General features: G+C 43.2%; 2 protein-coding genes across 6 annotated transcripts in view; both read right to left on the bottom strand.

Annotated features, from left to right (window-relative positions):
- The window catches only part of med12 (mediator complex subunit 12), a 49,824-nt gene extending 32,984 nt beyond the window's left edge, over positions 1-16,840 (bottom strand). For all 3 annotated transcript variants that reach the window (XM_053641432.1, XM_053641431.1, XM_053641429.1), the window contains exons 1-16: positions 16,607-16,840; positions 10,439-10,543; positions 10,142-10,333; positions 8,866-9,025; positions 8,542-8,717; positions 7,206-7,316; positions 6,777-7,049; positions 5,433-5,579; positions 4,353-4,452; positions 3,897-4,033; positions 3,655-3,786; positions 3,110-3,236; positions 2,663-2,892; positions 2,494-2,553; positions 2,103-2,276; positions 810-954 (exon numbers count right to left, since the gene is read on the bottom strand). In XM_053641432.1, the coding sequence (XP_053497407.1) occupies positions 810-954; positions 2,103-2,276; positions 2,494-2,553; positions 2,663-2,892; positions 3,110-3,236; positions 3,655-3,786; positions 3,897-4,033; positions 4,353-4,452; positions 5,433-5,579; positions 6,777-7,049; positions 7,206-7,316; positions 8,542-8,717; positions 8,866-9,025; positions 10,142-10,333; positions 10,439-10,543; positions 16,607-16,705 (2,368 nt within the window). In that variant the 5' untranslated portion in view covers positions 16,706-16,840. The remainder of the gene's footprint in view (positions 1-809; positions 955-2,102; positions 2,277-2,493; positions 2,554-2,662; positions 2,893-3,109; positions 3,237-3,654; positions 3,787-3,896; positions 4,034-4,352; positions 4,453-5,432; positions 5,580-6,776; positions 7,050-7,205; positions 7,317-8,541; positions 8,718-8,865; positions 9,026-10,141; positions 10,334-10,438; positions 10,544-16,606) is intronic.
- Positions 16,841-18,798: 1,958 nt separating this feature from the next.
- The window catches only part of wu:fb13g09 (ATP-binding cassette sub-family C member 5), a 42,265-nt gene continuing 37,913 nt past the window's right edge, over positions 18,799-23,150 (bottom strand). For all 3 annotated transcript variants that reach the window (XM_053641433.1, XM_053641435.1, XM_053641434.1), the window contains 3 exons: positions 22,923-23,036; positions 21,762-21,926; positions 18,799-20,355 (listed from right to left, as the gene is read on the bottom strand). In XM_053641433.1, the coding sequence (XP_053497408.1) occupies positions 20,248-20,355; positions 21,762-21,926; positions 22,923-23,036 (387 nt within the window). In that variant the 3' untranslated portion in view covers positions 18,799-20,247. The remainder of the gene's footprint in view (positions 20,356-21,761; positions 21,927-22,922; positions 23,037-23,150) is intronic.

The raw sequence follows: 23,150 nt of genomic DNA on the forward strand, positions 1-23,150 counted from the left end.
ACAGAGACACAGAGAGAGAGAGAGGCACATAGAGACAGAGAGAGACACAGAGACAGAGAGACAGAAAGAGAGAGAGAGGCACACAGAGACAGAGAGACAGAAAGAGAGAGAGGCACACAGAGACAGAGAGAGACACAGAGACAGAGAGAGACACAGAGACAGAGAGACAGAAAGAGAGAGAGAGGCACACAGAGACAGAGAGACAGAAAGAGAGAGAGGCACACAGAGACAGAGAGAGACACAGAGACAGAGAGAGACACAGAGACAGAGAGAGAAAGGCACACACACACACACAGACAGAGAGAGACACAGAGAGAGAGGCACACACACACACACACACACACACACACACACACACAGAGAGAGAGGCACACACACACACACACACACACACACACACTCACACACAGAGAGGGGGGGGGATTCAACATAATGAACGGACGGAACGGGGAATTTCAGTGTTCTGTTATGCAGTAGAATGATCAATAAAGTTTTTTTCGTTGATGGGTTGCTCACTTTCGAGGTGACACGGCTGTGATAAAGAGACATGAGCTGTGTGATTGGTGAGGGGAAAATTCACACAAGGACATCCCAATTTACACCGAAAGAAGAGAACATCCATCACCCATCCTCTCAGTTATTCATTACGCTTCATTAGAGCAGGCGTGGACTGAATCTTTAACACGCGTGTTCTTAAATCACAACACAACACTCACATGTCAAACAAATGGATCTGTCCAAATAGATCAGGCCTGTGATCATCTTTACCACCTTTAGTGCACTGTGTGTGTGTGTGTGTGTCGCAGTACCAGTCTCGGCTGTGCTCTTGCGGTTCAGCACTTTCAGGATGTCTTTGGTGATCTTCTTGATGGCGTGCCGAGCCTCGTCTCGCTGCTTGCCCACTCCATACAGAACCACAAGACGCTGGTTGCATTCGTGACTGGCACTTTCCTCCTGCAACACACACCGGGTCATCAACAACGAGCGCAAACACACACCCCCCCCCCACACACACACACACACACACCCACCATGAAGAGGCATTCGCTCATCTACAGAAATGCCATTTTATAAATCTGATTTAGGAACATTCTGGACCATAGCGCTGTCATGGTAACTAATACGTGAAACGGGTTAGAAGTTGTTCAGCGGCTGAAAGTACGGTGTTAAATTCAATTTAGCACCTTCCTTATTTTCTTCTTTTCCTTCTGCTCCTGCCTTTCCTTTAAATTCCTTCTTCCTTCCTTTCATTTTCCGCCCCTCCCTCTTTCCTTCCCATCATTCACCTTCCTTTCTTCCCTTCCGTGTCCTTTCTCTTCCCCTCTTCCCTTCCTTTTTATTCTTTCCCTTCCTTCCTTCTATTGTCCTTCCTTTATTTAGCTCGCTTCTCTCCTTTTCCTTCCTTTCACGTCTTTCCTTTCCTTTCTTTTCCTTCCAGCCACTCCTTCTGCTCCTTACTTTACTTTTTCCCCCCTTCTTCCTTCCTTTCATTTTCCTCACCTCCATCCTTCATTCCCATCTTCCTTTCTTCCCTTGCTTGTCCTTTCTCCCCTCCTTCCCTTCCTTTCTTCAATTTTCCTTCCTTTATTTAGTTCGCTTCTTTCATTTCCCTTCCTTTCTTCCTGTCGCTTTGTCCTTTTGTTCCCCTTCCTTTCGTAACCTCCTTTAAAATTTTCCTTCCCTTGCTTCCTTTTCGCTTGCCTTCCAGTCATCTCAGTGCCTTTATTCTGGTCACGTTCTCAGGAACACCGGGCGCGAGGCGAGACTACACCCTGCGTGTGATGCCAGTCCATCCCATGGCACCATGCAGACAAACATTCACACGCAGGGAGAATCGATTTGTGCCAGTCCGCCGACAGGCAGGTTTTTGGGATGTGGGAGGAAACTGGAGTACTTGGAGAAACGCTGGAACTCGGCGAAATATAAATGCAACAAATCCTGCCTTTAAACTAGGAGGTGTTACCTGTATTATTAGTTTCCCCTGCTTTGGTCCAGCAATACCTGCACTCACTTCTTCCAGTTCCCATCACTCCGACACGGACCTCCGCGGGTCTAAACCATGACCTTCCTAAACACGCCACGTGTAGGGGAATGGATCTCACCTGAGGGATGGGGAAGTGCGTAGCATACTGGATGTGGCGCGGCTGCTCGTACACTTGCGGGAAAGTCGGGTCCAAACCCTTCTCCTTGGCCGTGCTCTTCCCATCCTGCTCCGGGGCAGCTTTTTCTGGAGACGGGCTTCCCTTCGCCTCACAGTGCATTGGGGGAGATAACATCTGCTCAAAGACAAGCCAGAACGCTCAGTTTAGGCGCTACGGCGGGTCAAAACCTGGACGTATTTCAACGAAATCACTTCTAAATCTGGGATTTTTAATTAGCGATGTCAGATCCCGGTCAAATTCTTCATGAACTACGTCATTTTAATCTCCTCTCGTAAAATCTAATAAACAGCATTTTTTTTGAGCTGGATATCACGTTGTGTTTATAACCCACCTCATCAAAATTGGCGCTGGAGTTGTTATCAATTTCCATTGGCTCAGACAGACCAGTGTCCTAGAGGGAAGGAAAAAAAAACAAAACAAAACAAAAAACATTCATTTCCCAAACTAGGTCTTCATAAACGAACCCGGAAACACGCAGATCAAACAAAGCGTTTACATGCCTCCATTTTCACCCCGCTTCCCGTGTCCTGCTCTTTGCGTTCCGACTCGTCGGAGGGCTCGTCGCTTGGGGAACGTGGGCGGGGAAGGTGGGAATCGGAGGCCAGGTCGCCACGGGAGATGAGCGTGCACATGTAGATGTTGTGGGAAAAGACGTCGTGACGGATGAGCTCGCAGAAGAGCAGCACCAGGTTAGAGAACTCCACGCGCTCGCTCTCGTTACCGGGCTCGGCTGCACAGACAGAGACACGGGGTGCGCGAGGTCACCAGACGTGTGATGGTTTATTCATGACTGTAATAGCTACCTAAAGACACGCAGCCACTGAAGCACTGATACAACACGGTGAAATACACAATGTCTACGTGTAAAGGCATTCAGTCACGAATAAAAACGTACGTTCTACTACATGAATGAGGATGCGTGCGCGAGTGGGCGGAGTGCGACTCACTAAGGATGGGGGCCTGAGTGTCCAGGAACTGCAGCAGAACGTCCTGGAAGACGGGCAGGGTGGCGGCCGAGAGAGAGCCGGAAGACACAGAGCCCTTCTCGTCCACCACCTCCGACTCCCCGCACCTCTGAGAAGAAGAAATGCATTCGTTAAGTGCGTCGATCCGTTTAGATCATGAAAAACTTCAAAAAGGTCCCGTCGGTGATCTAGTTAGTCAGACGAAGCGCCACACAAATGCGGCTTGTTCCCATCAGGTACCAGGCAACATGATGGACAGACAAGTGATTAGACAGTAATTCAAATCATTTGTTTATTTTCCCTTCAATTTGCAGACTGAGGTTTGTTTTGATGTAAAAATATATCCTAAAAATCCCCGAATCCACCTCTAAAAGCATACAAAAACGACACTTCTCTAATACTCCATGCATTACTTGAAGTTTTAAATGTAAATAAAAATGCTTACATTGAAGCTAGTGGCAGAATTTTCCCCACAAAAGGATTTATTAAAAACAACGCTATTAAGGCGTATCAGTAAAAGTTCCAACCTCTGCCTCGATCTCGGTCTGCCTCTTTTCTAACAGCTTGGCCACTACCATCGCTCTGTGCCTCCCCGAGCGTTTACAGCACACAGCCCACTCGCACAGCAGAGTGACCACTGCGTCGTCGTCCGGACTCAACTACACACAAAAAAAAAAAAAAAAGAATCGGAAAAATATTTAAGCACAATATATTATGCGAATGAAATGAAACTGGCTTGAAAGGAAAAGGAAAGCAAACGCCGCGTTACCTCGTGTCCGTCTTTGCTCTGGCCTGAGCCGAAGATCCGGTTGTAGAGCGAGTCCAGAGAATTACTGAAGTCGGACTTCTCGAAGCTGTGGTTGTCCAGAACCTCCAGTGTGTGCAGGACCCGGCCGATCGTGAAGCCTGTCCGGACACGCGGACAGAAAACATGACGTTTCCACACGGATGCTAAATCAGAAGTCTCAGTGGATCTAGAAGGAAAAACTAAACCGCTTCGTTCGGCTGCGATTTACCAAGAGTTAGAGTTAAAACGGTCAACAACGTGACACGGCGTAAAGCAGAGTTACTCTCACCAACACTGATCATTTTCCCATAACGGCGAACCTCAATACGTTTTATTCCTCTTATACAACAGCAAGTTTCCACCCATTATGTAGTCGAGAGGGGCGTGGTAAAAAGGCGGAGCAACGATCCAGCGATGCAAAACTTGCCATGGACTTACCTGCTGTTGTTTCCTGACATTTATCGAAGGACCAGCGGAACTCCACCGCCTGCCCCCTCTCCTTGATCTGCTCCTCGATTTCCCTCACTTTAGCACGGACCTGCGGGACAAATCGCAGCATGACCACAAAGGCACTGCACATTTCACCCTCGGCATTACAGCTGTATCCTTGGAGACGTTCCATCCGTTCCACTGGATTTAAGGCCTCGGATCGTTCCGCGATGACATCAGAAAAACGCCAGGATCGCATAATGTTACTGACACGCCAAACCATCGACTGTCTGGTTTCGGTGAGCCTGTGCCCACCGGTGCCTCAGACTCCACTCTTCCTGACGGACAGGACTGGAACCAGATACGGTCCTCTGCTGTTCTAGCCGATCCACCTCACAGCGAGATGCTTTTCTGCTCACCATGGTTGTGAAGAGCGATTCTTTCAGTTACTGCTCGTCGTGAACCAGTCCGGTCATCTTCCTCGGACCTCTCTCGTCGACACAACGCAGCACTGCTGCTTCCCGGATGCTTCCCGCACCGCTCTGTTCGCACTCTAGAGACCGCCGTGTGAAAATCCCAGCAGATTAGCAGTGTCTGAAATATTCAAACCAGCCTGGCACCCACACCGTTTCGTGTGACGCTTGATGTGAATCTGTATGTGCAGGATTTCACGCGTGAGTAAACGCATTCTCTCGGAATACGTCGCCGTCTGCAAAGATTTACCGAGGTTATTGCTATCCATGTAAGCGTAATCTATTTGTACTACCTGTTATATCGGACACTTCCACTCTAAAACCGTGTACTGGTCGGCGCTACGCTGTGACTAACTGTACCTATTGTCCAGTTTTAGTAGTATCGTACTGTATTGTGTTGTCTGCACACGTCTGCACGTCCACTTTATGTAGAGATGTGTAGATCTTATTTAGTTCCGTGTCGTCTCATGTGGTTAGTGTGTTGTTTTATGTGGCACCGTGGTCCTGGAGGAACGTTGTTTCGTTTCACTGTGTACTGTACCAGCTGTATATGGTTGAAACGACAACAAAGCGACTTGAACTAAACCGTTATAAGCTATTAAGCAGGATATCATACCTGCTGGTTGAAGGTGCTATTGGCGCCTGGCATGGGCAGGTTCGAGGGAGCGATGGGCAGAAGGTCCAGCGGAGATCCGGTCTTATTCCGACTGTCTGTAAGCGAGTAGTGCCACACCAGAGCGCTAGGGCAGCACAACACAATGCTCTGCACGGGACAGGGACAGGGAAAATTGTTATAGAATTAGGAACAAATTTAGAACATTACTCCACACTGAAACGCTGAGACAGCCAACACCTCGGCTCTCATTTGCATAATTCTAACTGGAGCCTATGGGCCGTCATTACGAGCTTCATTACGCTGCCTGGATGATGAATTCCTTTCATTTTGAACTGCTTGGACTAGGCGTGAGGACCAGAGCTGCTCTCTTGGACACTGGGAGCTTATGAGAAGCGTTGCTCATTATATCTCATCACTCAGGTACTTTGACCGAGGCACAATTACCAGAAGATTAGAATCTACGCTTCCAGTTTTGTGGGGGATTTTTTTTTTTTTTTCGGTACCTGCTGAAAAACAGCACCAACAGGAACGGTTCATGGGATAAATAAAGCTGCCAAAGTTGTTTGCTGATTACGCACATTGTTTCACACTACTCGCAACACCATACACACAAATGCTGAACGTAACAAAATATGACAGAATAATAAATAAAGAATATTTACGATTTTGTGGTGCTGTTTGTGTCACCGGAAACGACACTGTGCTCATTTAGTGGGGTGTGTATGTGTGTGTGGGGGGGTGTGTGGTGGGGGTTCATAATTAAATTGTTTAGCATTGTCGTGCTTTTGTCAACAATCAGCTGTATTTTTTTTTACAATTATAATTATCATCGGATAATTATAATAATGTGGATTTACTGTTTGTGAAATTTACAAATAAGCCCTCGGAGAACTTTCCAGTCACTAATCTCATTGTATCTAAATTGTTGCGCCAAAATGCCAAATGAAGAACTGTTAGTCATGCTCAACACGTCTTCCCTGCTGGACTTTACGCTGTGCGGCTGTGGCTCAGGTGGTAGATAAAGTTGTCCGCTAATTATAGGGTTGGTTCTATTCCCGGTTCGACATGACGCCGGAGTGTCCTTGGGCAAGACCCCAAGTTGCTCCCGATGGCAAGTTAGCGCCTTGCGTGGCAGCCCTGCTACCGTTGGTGTGTGAGTGTGCGTGAATGAGACACAGTGTAAAGTGCTTCGTAGAACTGCTAAGGTTAAATAAGCGCGATATAAGTGCATTTACCACCATAATGGCAACACAGTCGCTTTCAACGTCTACTTGGGTACGGACTAAAAAACAAACACAAACCAGAGCATCTTTGTTATTGTGTAAAAGTCATTAACATGGGCACCTGGAGCATGCAGCTGAGGCCGAACACCACAGGCCGGTGCTGGGGGCAGATGTAAAAGTCAGTGAAGGGTGTTTGGGGTTGCGTTGCCCCTGCAGGTTGGGAGGTGGGGGTGGTGGGTAGAGCGTTGCCTGGCTGACCGGCGATGCCGTGTGGTGGGTGTCCTCCTGAGCTGGGCCCTATACTCCCATCACTTAACAGCAAGTTTAGGCGCCGTGTGCAGAAATACGCCAGCCTCCGAGACAGATAGGCCGACTGCACAAACTCCCCAGAGTACTGGACAGGGAAAAGAGAGACACGGCAACGATCGTCATTTCGTCACATTTGAAATGATAGCAAAGATGAAGAGGACGTCCAATCGGTGCTCCTAATGACCGCTCTGACCCGGTGCAAGGCAACGCAGCGTGTGGGGTAATAATTACACTGACTGACCTGTAGAAGGAGCGGCAGCAGCAACTTCAGAAGCTCGTCCTCTCCTGGACGAATCTTTTCGAAGCATTCCAGGACCCACGTCAGGAACTCGTGTCGGTCTAACATGCCGTCCTGCAAAGCCAAAATATATGCGTTTGTATGGCTCCCAAGTTAAAACATATAGTTTTTTTTATTTTTATTTAAATATACACTATATGGCCAAAATGTTTGTGGACACCCTCAGGTGCTTGTTGAACATCCCATTCCAGATTTAGTCTCTTTGCTATTTTTAGAGTCACTATATGGCATATACCGCTCTACATGGCTTCTCTTGTACCCTATGCAGGGAGTACATACAGTGAATAAGAAGCAGTCTGAGATTCAGCCTTTTAATTTTACAATGTATGATTTTTCTCTACTTAAGAAAGTGGCGCTATGTAATGCTAGTGCTGGTGATCCTTCTGTTTGAGGCAGTATAGAATTAGAGACTCATTTGATACACTACAAGGCCAAATGTTTGTAGACACCTGACCATCAAACCCATGTGTGGTTCTTCTACAATCTTCCAAAGCTGGAAGCGCATATTTGTATAGGATGTCTTTGTATGTTGAAGTGTTACAGTTTCCCTTCACTGGCACTAAGAGACTCAAACCTGTTCAAGCATGACGACGTCCCTGTGTCTAAAGTGAGCTCCATGAAGACATGGTTTTGAGAAGGCTGGGGTGGAAGAACTCGAGAGCCCTGACCTCAACCGCACTGAACACCTTTGGGATGAACTGGAACACCGACTGCACCCCAGACCTCACTAACGCTCTTGATCACACAATGATCGCCGCAGCCGTGCTCCAAAATCTAGTGGAAATCCTTTGCAGAAGAGTGCCGGTTATTATAACAGCTATATATAACATCCATCCATTTTCTGTACCGCTTATCCTACACTGGGTTGCGTGGAGCCTATCCCAGGGAACTCGGGGCACAAGGCAGGGGACACCCTGGACGGGGTGACAACCCATCACAGGGTATTCAGATCCCCCCCCCCCGAGTACAGACATATACGGGGATATTACTTTCACATAATATTACATTGTGATTAGAAATTCACATAAAAATGCACATTTGTCCTGATCAGTTTTTAGACATCGAGCAACACCGGGGACATTTTGCTCAGAAATGTTAGGAAATAAGTTCCTAAACTTTTGAATGTGGATGTTGTTGCCTTTGAATACAAAAAATATGACGATTAAAATAGCATTCGAATAGAAAAAAATTAGTTCTTCACATTATGCTGTGTGAAACCTGAAATCAATCACGGTCTTGTACTTCAGCCCCATTCCCTACTGAGAACCGCTCGACTCACCTGAAACATGAACATGGCCAGTTTCTCGTTGTACTCCCACTGCTTCATTGCCGTCTCCACCTCGGACGGAGGAGCGGGCAGGGGAGAGCCGCAGCCCTGGCTGGGAGACTGCCGGTAAAACTCCGCCACCTTCTGCAGCTGCTCGCAGAGGTACTTCGTAATGATCTGAGTCCATTCTGCAGACACGTGAGAAAGCCGAGAGACGGTCTAATTACCCGGTACGACAACGAAAGACCTTTCAATCGCCAGCTGGGGATTATGCGAATAAGATGCCGTGGAACGTAACACACACACACACACACACAAGGTAACTAGCACGTTTACCTATGCAGGCGTCAATGACGTGCCTCTTCTTGACTTTAGTCTCGGTTATGGCGGCATGATATGCACACGTCATTTTGATCATCCATGCAGAACGCATAACTGGCACGGAGTATTTGGCCAGATATCCGAAAACCTCCTCTTTCTTACTGAAGATAGGGACCTGGTGCATTCAAATACACACAAAAAACATTAAGATAATAATAAATAAAAAATAAAAAAAATCACATGAAATCGAAATGGCAAAAAAATAAATTTATTAAAAAAAAATTATTATAATAATAATTTGTAAAAAGCGCATGTTAAGTCTCAATATCAATGCTGTCAAAAAAAATATATATTTTTATACACATTTTTAAAAATCGCATGTTATATCGAAATAGCAATGCTGACAAAAAAAAAAAAAGAATAAACCACGTGAAATCGAAATGGCAAAAAGACAAAAATAATAAAAAATAAATCGCATGTTAAAATGAAATCTCAATGTTGGCAAAATAAATTAAAAATCGCATGTTAAAAATCCCGATCGCAATGCTGTCCAAATGTGTTTATTTTATTTTAAAATCACGTCAAATCTCAATATCGATGCTGTCAAAATGTTTTGTTTTTTTTTAAAATAAAAATGTCTTAAAATCGCATGTTAAATCGATTTAAAAAGATTTTAAAATAAAATAAAATAAATATATACCAAATAAAAAAAATCACATTATATCGAAATCACAATGCTAGCGCCGAAAAAATATAAATAAATAAATAAAATAAAAATATTAATAACGTTTTTTTTTTTCCTTTCTACTAAAGAAAAGGTATAATGGTTGCTATGGTAAGTTGATGCGTTCTGATCAGTTTTCTGTGAGGAGATGTTTATGTAGCATTACGGAAGAAGTCTCCAGCGTCAGAACTGTAACCGTCAGTAAGAGTAAAGACACAGGAGGATCTTAAGGACAGAGAAGGTTGTGGATTCGCAGCTACACCACAAGCTGCAGCGGTTCGGATGATTACCGATGCGACACTGCAGCCGAGAATCGGTGCTCGTTTTCGTCGAAAAATGAGCGTAAAGCTAATAACGACGAAGCTGGACGCTCGGAGTAACTAACGCTCGTCTCTGTGCCGTGTACACACACCAAACCAACGGCCTCTGGTTGGTAAAATAACGTCCTCGAGATAGAAGTAGAACTTCTAAACACCACGTATGCGACCCAGCTCTGCTCTTTAGCCGGTTCTCCGTCGTGTTTGTGGCACTGATGAATAACCTAAAACCCAACAGATGTAATCCAACCTTCTTAGCCAGCTGAGTGAGAGGTTTAGTCCCAGCCAAATCTGTGAACCAGTTGTTGATGGAGCTCTGCGAGCGCGCCGTGACCAGCCAGAAGTTGTCCTTCTGGTTGACCTGTGGCTTCCTCTTGCCCGTGTCCGGGAAGGTGTTGCAGCGCAGCTTTTCTGCAATGATGCTGCTGAAGTTGGAACTAATCTGAAAAGGAGAAGCAAAGCGGTGCTCTATATTCAAAACAGCTCTGTGGATGGGTTGTACCACACACACACACACGTTTAATGAGTGCTATTTTAAGAAACTTACCTTAGAGGGGTTAAAGTTGACATTTTTAGCACTGCCATGTTCGTCCCCTGATACGGCCGGCTGGTTATTGAATCCTTGCTTGACGTTCAATGCGGTCAATTCATCCTAAACAACAACAACAACAACAACAACAACGAGAGGAAACATTTCAGAGGCTGTGCATAAAACTACAGCACAAACTACACTACACTACACTACACTACATTCAACTGAAGCACTAATGACACTTTCCTGATCGAGTACAGAGGGAAAACAAGTGGCACTCTGGGAAAACACTAGAGCTGCAACTAAGATTGTTTTCATAATCGATTAGCTGGACGACTTATTTTCGATTCATCGGATTGGGGGCGGGGCAAACCTTCAGTGCCATTTTTTTCCCCGTATATTTAAAATAAAATCCACAAACTGAGAGTTATAAATCAATATAAACTTCAGACTAAAACTTTACACAACAGTTTGACCAATTATATAAGATTGAAAAGAACCCAACACACACACACACACACACACACACACACACACACACACAAGAATATATATTATTCATGGCATATACTGCCAATAACATCCTCTGACGCCTCTACCTTAAAGGATCATTTATACTCGCTGATAACGACCATGCATTTGTGTATGCGAGACGCCGGCGTGCGTATCCTGTGGACTTTTGCCGCGTTCTCAGAAATGAAAGTGATGCGTCTGCGTGGTGTAATGACCGAGTAAACATTGGACGCAGTACAGCATCAAGTGACCGCGTGTCCAGAACTGAATAAACAAACTAACATCTCGTCTCGAATCGCGTACTTATTTACTATTCTCCACTATTATCGAGTCCAGACACTAGAGCTCCGTTCACGTATACGACGGCTCGCAGCAACGACGCGATTTCGACGAGAGCCGGCCACTACCGGCGAAGTGGGCGACAGCGTCCGTCGTTGACCGGATGTGGGCGTGTCCGGCGACGCGACAAAGATGAGAAAATGTTAACTTTATGCAAATTCGGAGCGACTCATCGGAGCGACTACCAACGGGAGTGAAGACGGTGGCGCGCACGTGATCCGCCATGCTGACCACGATGACCACAGCGGCGAAGAGCGCACACACACACACACACCGCTTCTCCTTCATCTCATAGGATATGACACACACTGCTGAATATTATATACGGACGCTCTCGCTCCAGGACGTTTCATTTCAGTGGCAAGAAAACCGTTTTGTAGTCAAAATCGGAATGCTAGTTGCGCCACCCGCTGATAAACGTTACTATGGCAACCAGTCGTAGGAACGCCCACTGGCGACTTGCAGCGATACAAAGCGAGAAACAGGGCTGGTCTGCGTTTTTAACTTCTCTCTGCGTGAAATCGCTACAAATCGCAGTTAGAGTCCGCGTATGCGTGTGTGCGCGCTCTAACAAAACAGACGTTTTTTGGCGAAAACAGATGGGACATGTTTTTATTTAGCGACGCTTTCTACACTTGTCTTGGCTTCCTGCCTGTAAAGATCACGTGACATAAAGAGCAGTAAAAACGGTCAGACTGTCTACAGATGACTAAAACCTGGCAAGATACGAGTGATTTCCGCACGCAGTGGAGGTCACGGTTTGATCGGGTCGTTGGATAACGCCTCATAATGAAACAGAGATAACCGTAGATCAGTCCCGTTTTGAATCAGACTCCGGCTGCACGGTCACATCCTCGTTCGAACAAGAGGCGGAGACCTGACGGCGCGCGGCGCTTTCGACGGTCTGAAAGACTGAAAGTGATAGTTCACACAAAGACGAAAATTCCATCATCAGTTACTCCTCCTCATGTCGTTCCAGACCCATAACACGTTCGTCCGTCTTTCGAACACACGTGAAGACCTTTTTAATGAAACCTGGGATTATCTCTCCATTTACGGGCCAGTAATCAAAAGCTCCGGAGAGTTCATAAAGACGTCGTAAAAGTGACTCCAGTGGTTTAATCCCAATTTAATGAAGTGATATGAACGCTGTGTGTGCACCAAAAAAAAAAAAAACCTCAAATGAAGTCTTTATTCACAAGATAACTTCTGCGAGAGAACCACGACGCGTGCGTGTTGCGTTGGCGCGAGAGCGGACGGAAGAATGTCGTCTCTGGGTCCTGTTGTATAATGCAGAACGTCCACGAGGACGAAGAGGGACGCTGGACACAAACTGAGTCACATAGAACAAGCTTTGTTACAAAGATGTCTGCAGATTTCGCCTTAGGGGAGACGGTTAAAACTTGCGGTTTTTTAATCCGCTCTCGCGTCGACGCGACGCTCGCGTGGTGGATCGCTCGTGAATGCGCGTCGGGAAGATACCCCATAGAAAACCTTGAACCCCACAGAAAACCAGCGTGAACCTCGAAATGTGAAGGATCTGGAGAGATTCTGTACGGAGGAACGGTCTCAGATCCCTCGCCATGTATTCTCCAACGTCATCAGGCATGATAGGAGAAGACTCAGAGCTGTCATGTTGGCGAAGCGAGGCAGCACGAAGTAAGGCTGCGCGATTAATCGTTTTTAACCCGAAATCGCGATTTGAAAGTTGACGGTTTGCTCCCTGAGCATTTTACGCTTGACGCAGAGTTTAACCGATAGGACGCGTCAACACTGCGCGTGCTGAGCGAATGAGCCAAGGACGCTATTTGGAAGAGATGAGCAGGAGCGGTTCAACTCCGCTACAGAGTGCGTCTGTAGAAGAGCAAAGTCCTGCCCACGACTTACGTCTGGAGTTAGTTTGGTTCAGAAGGTGCCACACCTGATGACGAATCTTATTCTGACGCTGTGACAAGTTACCTGGCTAAAGATATGGTGCCGATTAAAGGGCGGTTATAAAACATAGATATCGCATTCCCTCTCGAATGTTCTGCACTCAAGCCATTAAAAAACTGCGTGAAAGATGTGGAATTATTACACCACGACGAGCGGCGTGTGGTCCGGCTCTCGCGGTTCGTTTCATACGCGAGCATTTTGAATTAGACTCGTTGTTTACAAATGTCATACTTTCCCCATCGACCGTACGGGAGAAAACACGGCTTGTTCGGACCGGGGTCCGACCCAGTGCGGCTAACGCAATACGGGCGGTGGAAAAAAAACCGAGGGACCCGACGTCGGTGTTTCGTTCACAGACTCCATCTTAAAGTAAGTGTTGGTATATAGTATAGATTTGATAACCGGAAATGATTCGTATAGAAATACATAATCCTAGACGTGTCATTTACGTGTATTTCTCCTACTATATAGTAGCTGATATACTTGTATTTCTCCTACTATATAGTAGCTGATATACGTGTATTTCTCCTACTATATAGTAGCTGATGTACGTGTATTTCTCCTACTATATAGTAGCTGATGTACGTGTATTTCTCCTACTATATAGTAGATGATGTACGTGTATTTCTCCTACTATATAGTAGATGATGTACGTGTATTTCTCCTACTATATAGTAGATGATGTACGTGTATTTCTCCTACTATATAGTAGCTGATGTACGTGTATTTCTCCTACTATATAGTAGATGATGTACGTGTATTTCTCCTACTATATAGTAGCTGATGTACGTGTATTTCTCCTACTATATAGTAGCTGATATACGTGTATTTCTCCTACTATATAGTAGATGATGTACGTGTATTTCTCCTACTATATAGTAGATGATGTACGTGTATTTCTCCTACTATATAGTAGCTGATGTACGTGTATTTCTCCTACTATATAGTAGATGATGTACGTGTATTTCTCCTACTATATAGTAGCTGATGTACGTGTATTTCTCCTACTATATAGTAGCTGATGTACGTGTATTTCTCCTACTATATAGTAGCTGATATACGTGTATTTCTCCTACTATATAGTAGCTGATGTACGCGTATACAGAGATGTATACTGTACACACGTGACAGAGATGGAAGAAGCTGCAAGCTTATATGAAGAAATATGTTGAGCATACGTTTCTGTCCTGTTTGTTTGAATGTTACAGGAGAAAAGATCGTGTGTGGCAGGATTTAGCGGCAGCCTCATCTCGGAACGCAAAAGACACTGGTCAGCTAGTGCAAGATCTCCTCCGTGTCTCCAGAAGAACCTCCTCGTTTTCATCGTGTGCTGGAAGCAGAGCCGAACAGCTGCTGGACTGCACCAGGAACTGATGGAGAAGAGGATCCCCTGGCCCGGTTGAGCAAGCTGGCTTGGAATTGATACACAAGCGCACCGTCAGAAAGACTCTTCAGTGCAGCAGGCAATATAGTAACGTCAACTGGTCATGCCTCAAACCAGAGACAGAGACAGGATATGCTGCTCTTTTTATCGACAAACAAACAAACAAACTTTATGCGCATTATCCCGAACAACGTGAACGTTTTCTCGTTTTGTCTCGTCAAAATTATCCCTGTACTTCGCATTTTAAACGCAAAAAAAAAAAAACCCAACGTTCGCAATCAACGTAGGTCCTGCTCAGTGTTTTCCTGATGTACAGACGTTTACAGTGCGTTTGAGTCCGTAAAAGATGAAGACTTCAACTTCATTTAACTTGATTCTAGAGACTGTAGTTATTTGCTTGATTTGTCGCGACAGCTATTCGCACCGTGACCGCTTTATTTGAAGGAAGAAAAAAAAGCGTGGAACAACGTTGACGCGGTTTTAAATAAACAGTGACGCATCGTTTTTGTTTCTCTACCCCAGAGCTAGAAGATAAATTCCCTTAATGCTGTGCAAACCACCGCAACAAACCTGTAGCGCTGTGTCTTTATTTTAAATAATATTTTCATCAGAAAAACATCGCGGTTCGATTCGTGCCTGCCCTTGCACAAAGTACTGACTACAAGGGCGCCAATAACTGTTACACACACATTTATCCAAGCTTCTTTTTTTTTAATAGACTATTTAATTTGGATAAATCTGTGTTGTGTTCGCAATTGTTCGATCTCTATGAGATGAGAGGATTTCTGTCATTTTTTTAAACAAGAGATCAAACAATAAAGACGATCGTTCACAGCGGCCTTTGCTCATATTTACCAAGGGTGCCAATATTAATGGAGTACACTGTGCACATATTTAAATAAATGTGCCTAATTGTTTAAATCGTTCATCTGTACGGAAAGGCTTTACTGAATTTACTTACTAACTGATTAATTGACTCTTATACACACACACACACACACACACACACACACACTCCTGATTACTGTACAGGTTTAAATGAAGTGCAGAGATTGAATCTGATTAAATGAGGAGGCTGTACATTTTATCTTGTTGATTAATTAATTGGTGTAAAGTTCAGCGGTTAAAGATAAAACTCAGACTTTAATAAATATCCAGCACACGTTTAAATAACGTGGTTCATTTATTTTAAATACTTTGTCAAATTTTGGCCCGGACTAGGTGTGTGTATTTTAGTCTGTTTATTTACATGAGTGAAAAGCTCATCATCATCAACAACAACAAGAACAACAAGAACAATAAGAACAACAACAACAACAACCCCCCTCCAATAAACATCTGGAGAACTCCTGAGCTAGGGAACTTTAATCCCTACTTCAATGATGTTTTTTTATGACTTTAATCCGCGTGTAAACAGACTTTATATGACTAGAGAGATTACTCGGGATCAAGCTCGAACATTTTACACTGCACACAACAACAGACCAGCTGAAATCAGTACAGGCTGTGTAGCAGAGCTAGCTGAACAGTACAGCACACAGTGTTTCTCTTGACAAGTCCCCCCCCCCCACACACACAGAGAGAGAGAGAGAGAGAGAGAGAGAGAGAGAGTTCGGTGTTAGCGAGAGAGCTAGCTAACGCTAATCCAATTCAAATCAGCTGCTAGTTTAGCAAACTGCTTATCTTTCTGACTGTTACATTCACACTGTGATTATTACACACGGCTAATGTAGTGGGAGTTAGCATGTGGCTAGGCCTGTGGCGCTTTTCCCTCTCTCGGTCTCTCTCTCTGTCTGTCTGTGTGTCTGTGTGTCTGTCTCAGTCTCTCTCTCTGTGTGTGTCTGTGTCCCTCTCTCTCTGTGTGTATGTCTCTGTCTGTCTGTCTGTCTGTCTCTCTCGCGCTCTCTCTCTCTGTGTTGAACAGCTAGCTAACACCACGGTATTTTCTTTGTGCACACTTCTAAATTCTCTCTCTCCACTCAACAAAGAAACACAACAAACCCGCTCCTGACCTCTTTCTGCTTCGGGTCTTGGGGATAAACGTCCGGAGGACCGAGTCTAGGCCGCTTCAATGGCCGGTGCTCATAACTCAACATCCCGAACGCAGCCATCGTCCCAGCGGCATAGCAGCTGCCCCAGGCTGCCGTGTGTCCCCTTTCCTGCTTCAGCTACCCAGCAGCTTGCTTCACGATACGGATCAGTTCCCTCGGCGTTACTGGGTTTTTTTTTTTGCCAACCGTTTTCATATAAGCCCCGCCTCCTTGAATATGATTGGCTAGGAGTTACACTGTTAATATTCAATTGGCTAAATGCTGGTGAATCTCCTTTGGGGACTAACCAATACCAGCGAATGAGGCGGGATTTTAAAGAATACGGGTGTAGAAAAAGAAAAGAAAAAAAAAAAACCCAACTGAAGATCATTTCCGGTGCGATGGAATTGTGGGAAGACGGTTGACAAGCCAAAAGACCCGTATGTGTTGCCTAGAGAAGGAGTTCGCTCAGGGACACCGCTCACTGGCTAAATAAATAAATAAAATAAAATAAATACACAAATACACATCGCTGCCTTGACTTGAGTGCTGATTTATTTCACAAGCTATTACAAAATCAGACACATTTATCTAACTATTATTTATTATTTAAATGTGTACAGTTTTTTTTATTTACTGGGGCCATAATGTTTTTTACTTGTCTTTTTTAATTTTTTTTTTTTAAAGTTTATTTATTTATTTATTTAATTCCAGTTGACATTATTCCTAGGCAAAATACACTATATGGCCAAAAGTTTGTGGACGCCTGAAACACACACACACACACACGTACACACACGAAGATCAAGCCAAGCGCAAGACCTGTCCAGGAGATCACAAAGGTTAACTAAAGGCCCCTCTCGCATTGGCTAATGTTAATGTTCATGAGTCCATCATCAGGAGAACACTGAACAACAGTGGTGTGTATGGCAGGATTGCAAGGACAAAGTCACTGCTCTCCAAAAAGAACATTGCTGCCTGTCTGCAGTTTGCTAAAGATCATGTGGACAAGCCAGAAGGCTACTGGAAAATGTTTTTCCAGAATCCAAAACCAAGGATGTGAAAAAAAAACCCCTCAGGAAAATTAATTGTTGTTACAAATTAATATTGAACTATATTAAAGGTACTGTCCAGGTACATTATTATCCCAGTGTAACATAGTGTGACGTAACAGGCACAGCAGTGATCCTTATGGTGCACTTATGTATCTTAATGATGTTAATGGTGTTTCTCTACAATTCTGCTTTTTAAACTGAAGGTGGCCTACAAAGGATGTACCTTAAAGGGCACTAACCCGGTGACAATCATCTGTACATTTAAGTCCTACATTAGCACCTTGTTAAGTCCTACATTAGCACCTTGTTTTCATAGAGTGTATGTCCAAAGTTTTATACCACAGTGTCGTTGAACCCTCGATTCCGATTGGTCAGAAGGTGCTGATTAATTTTCCAAAACAGCAGCTCTGACAGCAGTTCTAGCTACAAGGTTCATATTAATGCACTCATTCTAATATATTATAATTTCTAGAATAACAAGAGACTTCTGTGGAGGACGTTTCACATAAACAAATGAGGTTTTCTGAGAGATGTTTGTTTAACATTTTTGGAAGGAGTCTCCAGTGTCAGCTGGACCACATGATTGGCTGATTAGAGAACTGCAATGAATGTGCAGGTGTACTGGTGTTCCTAATAAAGCGCACAGTGAGTGTATACGTGTATAATAGTTATTAATAACGGACATTAGTATACGTGTATAATAGTTAATAGTATACGTGTATAATAATTATTAATAACGGACATTAGTATACGTGTATAATAGTTAATAGTATACGTGTATAATAATTATTAATAACGGATATTAGTATAGGTGTATAATAGTTAATAATAACAGACATTAGTATACGTGTATAATAGTTAATAGTATACGTGTATAATAATTATTAATAACGGACATTAGTATACGTGTATAATAGTTAATAGTATACGTGTATAATAATTATTAATAACGGACATTAGTATACGTGTATAATAGTTAATAGTATACGTGTATAATAATTATTAATAACGGACATTAGTATACGTGTATAATAGTTAATAGTATACGTGTATAATAGTTAACAATAATGGACAGTGAGTGCATAATAGTTAATAATAATGGACAGTCAGTGCATAATAGTTAATAAAAATGGGATGATTTTAATGTATAAAAATACCTTTAATCAAAAAAAGCATTTTTATGGCAAATGTGTAAACCCCTCCCCCAAAAAACACTGATACAACAAGAAAACTTCAATACAATTTCAGTCCAACGGAAGTCAACTTCATGTGTCTAATTTCGAGATAAACAATAATCAATCACAAAGCAAATAGCTTTCTTCCTCGGTGTAATTAAACATTCAGCTCTCTCAGAGGAATATCCGAATATTGGAGCATGACAAAGAGAAGAATGGCCTCCTACATTTACAATATTCATTACTGTGTGATTTTAGTCACCTACACATGCGCAATTGTTTTGCCTTACAAACTGCATTTTAAGGAAAGACTCTAACGGGGCTATTGTGATTTGACAGAACGAAACACATTCGTACACAAAACAAACTTTATATCAGGTGTGTTTGTATAAAAAAAAAAAAAAAAAAAAAAAAAAGGATTCATTAGAGCTTCCTGTGAAAGCCTCTATAGACTCCGTTCATCCTGAGAGGACTGACTCATTTAAACGTCTTCATTTAGCAACCACATGTGAGCCCAGCGGTGGAACAGAGCTGAAAAAGAGGACAGCAGCAGGAATCTCAAAGCACTTGAGAAAGCTGAAGGTAAAATCCCAGCTGCAGCTTTCCATCTCCAAAACACAGACACTGATTGCACAATGCATTAGGCACAACATATAAACCATAAACCATCAGAGGCATATTCTGCTTTGTAGTGTTGACTTCAATGGAACGACTGACCCGTGTCGTTTATTTTTTTCTTGTGCTTTCGCTACTTCATGGACCGCATGCCATCTTGTGCATTTTTGCAGCTTTTATAAAGCACCGCATATTTATTGCAAATCTCGCAAATACTTCAAAGGCCATTTCTCATTAAATACTGAAATTGAATGGTTTGCTCTTGTGCAAAATTTGCTTCTGCCTGCATTATAAGAACCTTATTTGAAAAACGTTCGCCACTACGTACGCAGTGCAAATATTCACAACTGAAATTGTCCTAATTTCTAATGCATTTCAACAGCAGAACTTCTCTCTCCATAAAATACTGAAACTTATTGCGACTTTAAACTTCTATTACTGGAACTGAGCCCAGGCTCTTTGCAAATATATGACACGTTATATGACCATCTAAAACCTTTCATATGTTCATTAGGACTAGGCTGGTGTTTTTCAAAACATGGCTTTTCAGTAATTAGTAAACACACTAATAACGATTATCAATCACTTTCCGAGTCACTTGTGAATTTAAAAATACATTGAACTAGTCGGTTCAGGACAACACTGGGCAACACTGGACAATAACATGGACACTGATCTAATCACTGAGCAAACATCTTCTTGTCCAGCAGCTTCATGCTGTGAGGCGAGGTTTGGCCGGGAGCTCAGTCTTGTGTCCAGTGGCGTGCCCAACAGCTGCTCAGGATCTCTCCGAATGGCCGGCAGTCCTGTTCGCTGCCTCCATCATGGCACGGAAACACGAGTTCTCGTTCGCCAGCAGATTTGGTGGGCTGTCAAACTCCAGGATCTGTCTCACACAAGGGAAAAGCATGCAGAGTACCCAAAGAAGTTAGTTAGATGCTATGTTCTGTCAGTTTTAGATATGCAGCCCCATCTACTCGGTCTGTTATTGGAAATGGACTACCACAGGACCAGCACTAAAGTGCTTTCTGGGTGATTGCATGTTCTCTGCACAGCAGTAACTCTGACAAGGTAGTGAGAAAATGGCTGAAGTAGAGGTACATGGTAAAATGGCAACTCTACAATAGTTTCCAGTGAAACAACTGTCACTTGCATGGCACATAGCAACTGAAATTGTGTGGTCCTGTTACTGACTGCCACACTGTTTACATAGAATATAACATCTTTTGTACATAGGTTTTCTTGTCATTAACCCCTTAAACTCCCAGAACCCTTCAGTGGATCCAGATATACCTTCCTCACTCTCATAACTGTATACCTTTACTAGCAAACTGAGACCAATGTTGGGCTGGCAGACTTTCAGCCACCTTTAATTGCCACCTAAAGTTGGTTCAACACTGGCAGAGTTGTTATGAACTATACTTATGGGGTGCTATTAAAAGTGCTCCTTCGCAAACATTGGCTCAACATTTAGCGCAAAATAGCCGTCCAAACTTTGGGCCGAAGTCAGTTGGGTTACCTGGGTTAGTTCCTAGCTCACTGGTTAACATAATTAACATCAGATACTAATTAACAAATAATAACAACAGAAGATAAGAAGATGCTCTGACTGTGTACCTATACTGTCTATATACATGGTGTGTTGCATGTTAAAATCATGAGCTAGCCAAAAAAGCGTTTCAAGATACTCTACAGTTACCGTAGTTACCATGAACTAGGCTACCACAGTAGAATAACAATACTACCGCAGTGCAGAGTTTGATAACGTTAGTTATTAAAATATAATTCTAGTTACCATAGTAAACTACGGTGTTTACTTAACTTAATAATATGACAACGATATTAAGCTAAATTGTCACAATACACTTTCTGGAGAATATCATGGGTATTGTTGGCAATTTAGGACTAACTTGGACATTAAAATCTGTTTTTTTTTCTCTTTTATTTCTAATATAGATATTTCTAAAAAAAAATAAAATAAAAACTTTGAAAACATAGTTTTCCCACAAATTTCTAACAAACTGTTGTGCTGGTAAACTGTTGCATCTAAATACCATAATATACTGTAAACTGTGTTAGTAATATGACCTTATGTGGATGGGAGGAGCATCTAGCACCCATTGGTCACTGGTTTATTACTCTAAAGGTTCTATGTAGAAACCTAGAATAGAAGGTTTCCCTTTCAGAAAAGTTCCCAGGTTGAAGCTACAACCATTATCCAAACTGTTTCCATGTCTTAAAAAAAAAATCTTAACTTAGTTGAGAAAACAATAATTGGATCTGCACACTGACCTGACCCATGTCCAGTACCAGAACTCTGTCACAGCTGAGGACAGTATTGAGGCGGTGAGCGATGACTAGCGTGGTACAGCCTCTGAAAGAGGTCCGGATGGTCTCCTGAATGAGCCGATCTGTCTCTGTGTCAATGGCTGCCGTTGCCTCATCTAAAAGCAAAATCTAACAGAGACAGGTTCGAATGACAAAAACATATTTGCATATGACACAAACATTAAAGGAGCTGTTTGTCATTTTTAGAGCCCCCTTCTGTTTGACAGGCTAAACTGCAATAAAATTATTTATTGCAAGTCATCAGGATCTCGAAAGAAAAAAGAAAAAAAAACAAAAAAAAAACAGTCTGCCCCTGCTGTTGAGTATGCCTTTTAAGAAAAAGAGGCGGAGCTAATTTCCAGGCCAGAAAAATGTAAACAGAAGCCTGAAATGAAGAAGCTAGAAATACCCACTGCATGACGGAGATTTTCTAAAATATCTTGTATATTATTATTATTATTATTATTATTATTATTACTACTATAGGTCTAGAAATAGTACAAACTGCACCTCTAGTTAACACACTATCTAGACCCTTTAATTCAGCTTAATTCAGTTTACACTAGATCATAAAAGACTTAATTGTGTTGTGTTTATGATCTACCTCCCTCTTTTCTCACCTTCTTCTTTAAGCAGTCTCAAACAACTCACTCAAACTCGAATCCCAGCACGGCTTGACTTTCAGCCATGTGGTGGCAATGTTTCACTGTTTTGAAGGTGCTGAGATTTAGCACCTACAAAACTCAAAACGTGTGTGTTAAACTCATAAACAGCCTATAAATTTCACCTGCGCATGATGACAGCAAATAAATCTATAGGTAACGCTACGAAACAGCACGCGGTAACAATTTTAGATGGCCAATCTTGAAAAAAAATCCAAAACCCTTCCCTATAAGTCAGTATACAGTCATAACGTAATAATATCCGAACAATCTAACTTCCTGTTGTCTAGCAGCCTGGCGCATGTGTTTTGAATCGCACATATTCGATTAGGAATGACTCTGCGTTCACGTGGGGGGAGGGGGACGCTATGGCTGGTTGTGTTTCCTGCATAAATGCGCTCACGGGACCGTCGGACTAAGCCCGAGCTCGCATAAACAGGTGTGTGCAGGTGTGTTTTGGTACCTTGCTGTGTCTGAGCAATGCTCTTGCCACACACAGCAGTTGCCGCTCTCCCACTGAGAAGTTCTCTCCGTTCTCCGTCACCTCCGAGTCAAAGCCGTGAGGCAACTGGCTTACCTGCAAGCAATCCGAACATGCCACGACTTTTTAAAATCAGCGTGAAAAAGCAGAGAACAAAAACCAACAACTTATATCCATCAGTCATCTGAGATACAAACGTACAGTATACCC

The sequence above is a fragment of the Ictalurus furcatus genome, chromosome 14, assembly GCF_023375685.1.
Source record: "Ictalurus furcatus strain D&B chromosome 14, Billie_1.0, whole genome shotgun sequence".
Taxonomy (NCBI): Eukaryota; Metazoa; Chordata; class Actinopteri; order Siluriformes; family Ictaluridae; genus Ictalurus; species Ictalurus furcatus.